At 43.4% G+C, this 8973-nt stretch overlaps 1 protein-coding gene across 1 annotated transcript in view; it reads right to left on the bottom strand.

Moving 5' to 3' along the window:
• Positions 1-8946, bottom strand: part of Ct55 (cancer/testis antigen 55) — a 14691-nt gene extending 5745 nt beyond the window's left edge. The window contains exons 1-2 of the mRNA XM_031373800.1: positions 8282-8946; positions 5630-5811 (exon numbers count right to left, since the gene is read on the bottom strand). Coding sequence (XP_031229660.1) covers positions 5630-5811; positions 8282-8372 — 273 coding nt within the window. The 5' untranslated portion in view covers positions 8373-8946. The remainder of the gene's footprint in view (positions 1-5629; positions 5812-8281) is intronic.
• Between the last annotated feature and the right edge of the window lie 27 nt (positions 8947-8973).

The following is an 8973-nucleotide window of genomic DNA, read 5'->3' as shown; positions in this document are numbered from 1 at the left end:
TCTTACTGTGGTACAGCCCAAAATAAGAACAATTTTTAGACATTGGGTTTCATTGTAATAAGGCTGTACTTGAATGACCCTCACATCGCCAAAGGATTTTACCTCCATTGTAGCTGAGCTGAGAGTTGACAGTTCTGCTGCACCAAGGAATGAATTGTGGGCTCGATTTTTGGATACAAACTTCCTGCTATGGTCAAAGCTATTTGACTTGAGTGAGTGACTTCATTCTCAGCCCACAGAGAACAGGTTACATTCATAAAAATTTCTTTTAAAAACATTATTTGTGCTGGGCAGTGGTGGCACATACCTTTAATCCCAGAATTTGAGAAGCAGAGGCCAGTGGATCTCTGAGTTCAAGGCCAGCCTGGTCTACAGAGTGAGTTCCAGGACAGCCAGGGCTATACAGAGAAACCCTGTCTTGAAAAATCAAAAAACAAAAACAAAAACAAAAATTATTTGCATGTCTGCCAGACTTAATGCACTACTAGTATTTATGCAAAAAGGAGATATCGCTTCTACTTATCAGTAATAAAAAAAATAAAAAGGGAGTAAAAGCTAATTCATAGTAAGTCATGGTATGAGATTAAAAATTTTAAATTTGGTCCCTGGAGTTCTAGAGGAAACTGGAATTAAGATGAAGAATATTAACAGTCCAGATAGGTTTTCAGGAAGGAATTTTTGACCTTGGCTGTGAAAGAAAAGATTATGTGGTAAGTTAAGCTGGGATCTATGTTTGTCTCTATATGTGTTTGTGTATCTATATGTGTATGTGTGTGAGGGTCACTGAACTAGAAAAGGGATCGCGAGACAGGAGGAAGAGCACGGACGAGAACAGGGAAAGACAGGGTAATAGAATGCATGTGACATAAAAACAGGGGGAAGGGAGGAAGGCAAGGGGCACACAGTGAACACTAGGGGGACAGTGGGGACAGGGGAAAGAAAGACAAAGCAGAATGGTATGTAACAGTATAATGAAACCCATTGCTTTGTATGTGAACTTTAAAACTCAGTTAAGATTTTGCCTGCAGGTATGTATGTGCGCCATTGTTGCTAAAATCTCTTCTCATGCAGAGAGGTGAACAACATCTACTACCCCTTCTCTAAGATCCCAATGACAAAGGGAGACAGGATGCTACAGGAGTTCGCTCTCGGGAACCAATGAGTTTATTAGGCTACCTTACAGAGCAGAGGTGAGGGGTTACTTATGTGGGTGCACGCACTTGTTCCCCAGCCAGCCACATGTGGAAAGCCTTACCTAGCAGGGAAGGGTGTTTCCTGTAGCTTCCTAGACAAAACCATCTCCCCACCTCAAATCAGTCTTTCCTGGCCTACATGTTGTCCCCAGCCTCTTCCCCAGGTCATATGCAGAGTTGATAGAGAGCAGTTGGATATTTAGGTGGAAAGGGGATAGTGGCTGAACAGGTAACAAGCTCAACTGGAATGATCCTTTGAAAAGGGGCAGAGCTAAATGTACCAAATACCAGTTGCTTGACTTGACATGGGCCTGCCCAGTGCCTTCAGAGATCAAAAGCAGAGATCTGAAGAAGTTATCAGATTCCCTAGATCTGGAGTTACAGATGGTTGTGAGAAACCATGTGGTGGCTGGGGATTGAACCTGGGTCCTCTGCAAAAACAAGCATTCTTAATTGCTGAGCCATTTTTCCAGTCCCCAGGCTAATTTAAGAAGACTCAACTGCAGCACAGCAACAACAACAATAGTAATAAAAACTAAAACTCAGGAAAAGGTCGAAAAGGAGAACTTAGGGTTGGAGTTCGGCAGAGGGCTAGGGAGACAGCAAGGGAACAAATGAAGGCTAACCAAATCAATGCTAAGATTCCAAAGCAGAGCTTCGGGGTAAACAAAAGAACACCAAGATAAATGTGAGAAAATAAATCTAATGGCCATATGCCACCTTAAATACAACCAGTCTCATCTGATCCTGGAAGCTAAGCAGGATTAGGTCTAGTTCACTCTGAGACAGAATAACCAAGAGCTGTAGAGTCTAAAACTCACAGTTAATTTAGGACAGTATCTAAAATAATTTTGAAAAAGCATCTACATTTTTATATCTTAGAATTGTAGTCATCTTTATCTTATGTCCTGTTTTTCTCATTACAAAAATAACACATGTCTAGCATATAAAATGTAAAAAGGACAGAAAAGCAAGAAGCTCACATATAATTCAAAAATCCATTCCCTAGCCACTAACTGCTGGCCAAGTTCTCAAGAAGTGACCAAGATAACAACATCTTGACCTGATCTTACCCTGACTCCATTTTGTCTGCTCAGGCAATTTTTATCCCTAGTTCCACACATTAGAGGCTGTCTAGGACCCTGGCCATGGCCTAGATGTATACTCTAAGTACCAATTAAATGTATAACCAAAACTAATCTACTGGTTTTCTCCTGACCTATACCTGACAACCTCATTGCAGGTCTTTGCCTTTATAAACTCTGTACCTCTGAGCTTCAGTGCCAAGAGTTCAATGTAGTAACAACCTACTCTCCATTCTCAGCTAATAAAAGACTCACGTTTGGTTTTATATGGTAGTAGTAGTCTGTAACTTTCTTCCCTGGACTTGCTCCAGATAATTTACCTACACACTCTTTTAAAGGAAAAGGTAATACCACACAAGTATAATAAAGATATAACAAAATGGACACAAACAAGCCAGTTTATTTTAACCTTTTAAAGGATATCATAGTGTCCTATGAAAAGGAAGAGCCGTCATTTAAGGGCACTACTCCACAGTTGGGCATACAACATATAATCTAACACACTACATAATTTCCTATTATATAGGACCTAACATGTACGACCAGCTATCAGGAGCAGAATTTTGTGCTCAAAAGTTTCCATTGAGAGTTCCCACAGCTGCTGGCCTAGGGTAGGAGCCTAGTAGCCCTGGGCTCCATTGTGCCCTGCCCCAGGTTACATCCTACTCTAACATCTGCTGTGGCTCCTAAAGCCCGCAGAGCCCCTGATGGGAGTGACGGCCTGCTGAAGGGAAGAATTAAAAGAAACAATTCTGTTGGGAGGCCACCAAGGAAGTTGTGCTGAGGCTGGTAAAGTCAGCCACGCAGACCCAGCAGTCCAGAATCTCAAGGAAGCCTGTGCAACCTGGGATGGCAGAGCAGCCTTTGTTAGCTTGTGAACTTGGCTGGCTTGCTCTTCTTACCAGGTCCTCTGTAAAGACAAGAGGCTGCCTTTGCACAGACTCAACATTGTCCTACTTTTTCTCACTCATCCCTGCCCCCTCTAAGCTCTAGCCCCAGGCTCCACCCAGAGCTGAAGCTGCTCTCTCCATCCTGGGGCAACTGCCTTTACTTCAGATTGGCCAGAATGCACCCAGCTAGGCTCGTCCTACCTCTCTGAAGATCTCCCTGGGGCATGGAGTAAACTGAGGCTGCCTGCATGAAGTTGTCTCTGAACTGACTTGGTCTTTGGGACATTCTGTGTTTGGACTGTTTAGAGAGCTTTATCAGTTTTCTTGCTTATTGATTGATTGATTTATCTATTTTTAATTTATTTATTTGTTCTTCTCTTATAAAATACATCCCTGCCACAACATCTCTCCACTCTGCCCAGTCCTCACCCCTGCCCCTTTGTGTCTAGTATTATTGTGAATGATTTTTTTTGTTTGTTTATTTCTCTGAGGCAGGGTTTCTCTGTGTAGCCCTGGCTGTCCTGGAACAATCTCTGTAGTCCAGGCTGGCCTCGAACTCACAGATCCTCCTGCTTCTGCTTCCTGAGTGCTGTGTAAATGAGTCTTACGTAGCTATTTGGTCTGAATTGCAAGGCCTGTTTCATAAGTCGTCACCGATGCTGGTGACACTTTCTGGTGACAGAGCTGCCTTTTGAGTCACCTGTGAGCCTATGACTAATCTGCCTGTAAGACTCCAGTAAGCTCACTACATATCCAAGTAAGAGTTGGTTAGAGTCATTTCTTCGGTCTGTCTTTGGTGTTCTATCTGGAATGAGTAAACTTTTGTTCCTACATCCCTAGGAAAAAAGCAAGTAAGGGTGACTTGATTTGTGGTTTTCAATGTGACTGTCTAGAAGGAGACAGCGTTAGTCCACCTACTCTTGTAAAATGTCTGTGTTGGAGGGAGTTGTGACAGGGAGATGTTCATGCCTGTACTTGCAGAACCCAGGGCCACTTTGGGATCTTCTGCCATTGGTCTCCACCTTACCTTTGAAGACAGGCTCTCTCACCAAATCAGAATGCCATAACTGGCTAGACTGGCTGGCCAGCAAGCCTCAGGAACTCTCCTGTCTCTGCTTCTCCAGCACTGCGATTAAAGGTCACACTGAAGTGGGTGCTAGCCCAGGCCATTATGCTTGTGCAGCAAGCCCTTCAGAGGCTGAGTCATTTCCCTGAACCTCCTCCTACTCTCCTGAAAGTTGATGGCACTTTAGTAAGCTTCTCAACAATGACTGACTTTCTCACCCTGCAGATGTAGCTACAGGCATAACCCCGTTGCAAAGGAGTAACCGAAACTGTGCTGGTCCTGACTTACGAGGCTTATTAATTAAATTTGGTTTGTGGAGAGGAAATGAGTAAGAATTTCATGCATTATGATTTCATTTGTACATTTCCAATTTGGAAGACCCTAGATTCCCCATCTAATCTCCATCTGCAGCTGTCAAAACCAGTTTCATGATTATTTATTCACTCAGTTTTATCCATAAATCTAGTACCAGGCTCACATCTCTCTACCACCACTAAGTAGCTATGTGGACGATCCACTGCTCCCTCCGACATCAGTGCTCTGTCTTTACACTAACAAACAGCCCATACTACATGTGGAAGCCTAACTGGCTTTCTTCTTCCTCCTCTTCTTCCTCCTCTTCTTCCTCCTCTTCCTCCTCGTGTGTGTGTGTGTGTGTGTGTGTGTGTGTGTGTGTTCAAGCTCATGGTTGGGGGTTTTGAGACAGGGATTCTTTGTGTAGCCTTGGTCGTCCTGGAACTAGCTCTGTACAGTAGGCTTGCATTGAACTCACAGAGATCTGCCTACCCCTGCATCTCAAGAGCCAGTATTAAAGGCATGTCCCACCACTATCTTTCTGTCTTTTCACTTCTTAGATAGCTAAAAATCTCAAAGATTGACAATACTTCCACTCTTGCCAACCCTGAGAAATAAGGAGTCTCACATTCTGCTGCTGCTGTCAATTAGTAATAATAATTGCTTCATTTGCATATATTGATCAAAATGATAAGTATCTGAACTTGGGTGCTAGATTCACATTCTGTAAATAGAAAAAGGTTTTAAACTGGGGAACTCCATAGTAATTAAATTATTCTTCAATAAAGTTATTTTAAAAAAAATAATTAAGGCATATGTCTGTCCATTTAGTAATTAACAAATAACAGACCTATTATTTGCATTATAAGAGGAAGTTGCAGGAACAGTAACGATTATTGTTAATACTGAAGAACAAATCATGCACTTTGAACTTTTCTAAATAGATACTACTACGAAATAGAACAGATGTCCGATGCAATCCCCTAAATTAGACTCCAGCTTCCATCTACTACAACATGTCCAACTTAAGAGGGGCTAAAACTAGAAGCACAGTGAAGGAACTGGGAAACAGAGAGCGTGTCCACGACACACAAGTCTTACTGTGACTGCCTTCAACTCAGGAGTGCTTTGTTCTTCCACAGCTGCAGGAAGTCTCTGTTCAGCTGTCGGAGGGCTGTTGCCAGTCATGACTTCAGCACCGAGGTGGATAATCTCAGCCATCCGCTCATAGTTACTACAGGACCTTGCCACAACTTCCTGTTTGTTTTGTACTGTAGTATCATCTAAAAGATGAGTAAAGACAAATTCATTTATATAAGTTATTTTCATGTGCAAACACATACTACAAATAAGCTCTACCAGAGAAGCTGTGGTAAATAATCATCTAAGTCTAGAAATAAAGTGACTTTGATTTGAGATAGGGATTAGGTTGGTGAGCAATGATTAAGCGTGCAGGACTCTGGAGGGAGAGTAACAAAGTTTAAATGCCTCTGTCTATCTCTCTGTCTGGCTCTCTGTCTCTGTCTCTGTCTGTCTCTCTCTCTCTCTCCCACCCTCTGTGTGTGTTTGTGGTCTTTTGTTTGTTCAATCTGGGTGTGTCAGGGTATGAGTTCTGCTGAGCCACAAACTAGCTTGTGCACTCTCTTTGCTGTTTGCCTACTGGACTTGGCTGTAGCACGGACACGGGAATCCTGGAGCTTCTTTTGTTAGAACCATTTGCCCCAGCCACATTTCACATCATTTACTGAACTCTCACTAATCAGTGGCAGTCTCCAGGGCATGTGTTTAGGGATACAAAGTGAGTGAGTAAACTTTGATTCCTATCTCCTTAACTCATCACAGATAGATCATTAATTTGTTTGGCTTCTGATATAGGTTGGTCTTAAACATCATCTATAAGCTAATGTATTAAAAGCTTGGTCCCCAATGTAAGAGTGTTCAAAAGTGAAACCTTTGGATTAGAAAGCCTCTAACCTCATTAGCTGAGTAATCTATTTATGATTGTGTATATAGCTTCATGAATCTGGGACTAAAGGCCTTTGTGATAAAATTGATCTTTTTCTCTCCCTCCCTCCTGACTGTCATGAGTTGAGCAGCTCTGATCTACATCTTCCCCACCAGGATGTTCTGTCTTGCCAGAATCCCAGAAGCACAGTCAAGTGAGCACTGATCAAACTCTCAGAAAATACAAGCCACAAGAAGTCTTTCTTCTTTTACGTTAACTTGTCTCAGGCATTTTACCACAGTAACAGAAAGCTGGTTCATAGGTAGGTACAAACATGTGTTCAGTTAAGAAATAAAATCAGTGGGCTAGCAAAATGACTCATTGGATAAAGGTACTTGTCCCCAAGCCTGACAACTCGAATTTAATCCCATGATCCTACAAATGGTAGGTGAGAAGTGACTCCTGAGTATGCTGTTGCACAGCTGTACTCACACATGCATCAATAAAAACAGCTTTTTGAAGATAAAGTAATTAAGAGGAACTACTACTGTAAACACAGAAGGGGTCTTCCTATAAAACCAAAGCAAGTAAGGCGATGGGAACCAGGCTTAACGGGGAGACCTGGCCTCAACTACAAAAAAATCTAAAAAATGGAGCACAGACACCTCCCCTCTCCCACCCCTACCCTTTCTCCAATTTCTTACCTCTGCTTTCTTTGTTTAAAAACTATCTTATTGCCAGGCAGTAGTGGCGCACGCCTTTAATCCCAACACTTAGGAGCGAGAGGCAGGTGGATTTCTGAGTTCAAGGCCAGCCTGGTCTACAGAGTGAGTTCCAGGACAGCCAGGGCTACACAGAGAAACCCTGTCTGGAAAAAAAAAATGAAACAAACAAACAACAACAACAAAAAACCCTATCTTATATTTATTCTTTAAGAATTTCATATAATATATTTTGATCAAACCTACTCCATCTGTTCCAGATTCCCCCCCCCAGATCCACCCCACCTCCCTAGTCACCCAACTTACGGGTCTCTCCCAGTTTTTGTTTTTAGCCCATACTTTTGGGTCTAGAGCCTGCCCTGGAGGGTGGTCGACCTAGTAGTGATCATATCCTTAAAGAAAAGTGGTTGTCCCTTTCCTAGTAGCTAGCAATTGCCAATAGCTCCTCAGGTATACACTGCAGAAGCTCCTCACCCCTCACTCCCCCTGCATTCTTTGCCTTTTGCCATCCTTTGCCCTTTTTATTTTAAAGAATTTTTTGAAAGAAAAATTGTAGGTGTGTACACGCACACACCAGCATTAGCGTGTTTACACACACATACACACACAAACACACAGATGTGTGTGCGCTCTCACAAGCATGCATGCTTGTTGCTCCTGAGCATATGTATGTGAACCACGTGCCCTCAGAGGACAGAAGAATACTTCTGCGACCCAAGAACTACTGTTATTGGGCAGTTGTGAGCAGCAATGTGGCATTGGGAACTGAACCCTGGCCATCGAACAACAGTAAGTGCTCTAAACTGCTGAGTCATCTCTGTAGCCTCCATTATTTTAAAGCCTCTGTCATTCCTTTGGGCAGGGGAGTTCTAGAGTGAGTCCATGCAAGACTATCCAGCAGGTGGCGTACGAGGGTGCGGCCTAAGGAACGGGCGATGCCCTACTCTGGAGATAAAATGGCGTTGCTCTGGCTTGGTACTGGGCGAGGGGCGGTGGGGCCGTGGGGAGGGGTTGGTGTTTCTAAGTTCCTTGGACTCTGGACCAGAGATAGAACACACCTCTAAGGGCAAAGAATTAGTGCAGTACCTTCCAAGAGCCGCTGCTGTTCTTCTCTTGCCTCCTTCGGGTCCACTTTCCTTTGAAAGAAGGCACGAAGTCTAGAAATTAGCCGGTACATAGTTCGTTGTCTGAGCAAGCTTGGGCACCAGGAGGTACCAGGAACAAAGCTTCCTTCTATCTAGTTCTCTGTCTCTCAGGAGGAGCGCCCTAATCACAGCAACTCTCACAGACGGACTGACGCAATTCTACTTCCGTCCTCTGTCCAGCCTCTCTAGTCTAAGACTCCCACAGGGGGGCAGAACTGCCACGTGTGGAGTGCCAGGGCATCTGCTCAACCAGCCAATAGGAGAGTAGTTTATTCAAGGAAAGCCACTGACCTATGGCAAATAGGGAGGATGAACTTTACGTGTTTGGCCCATCGCATAGCGCTAAAATCCAGTACTCAATGTAAAATGGCCTCCACCCATACACTTTTATAGGTTCGGATTTTTATTGCTAATGTCATTGTCCCGTTGGTAAGGTTTCTGTCCGTGTTTTTGAAACAGGATTTCATTCTAACCTAGGTTGCCTCAAACTCATGTCCATCTCCTGTCTCGACTTCCTGAGTGCTGGAATTATAGGCATGAGTTCCAGCACATCCTACTGGGCCGTTTCTACTTGAGGCAAAACACAGGAAATAGACATCGCTGTTTGTTGACGGCAGGAGGTTCTTGCTTTAA

Source organism: Mastomys coucha, chromosome X (assembly GCF_008632895.1).
Source record: "Mastomys coucha isolate ucsf_1 chromosome X, UCSF_Mcou_1, whole genome shotgun sequence".
Classification (NCBI taxonomy): Eukaryota; Metazoa; Chordata; class Mammalia; order Rodentia; family Muridae; genus Mastomys; species Mastomys coucha.
Note: the sequence above shows the minus strand (reverse complement) of the source record. Positions and strands in the feature narration are given on the sequence as shown.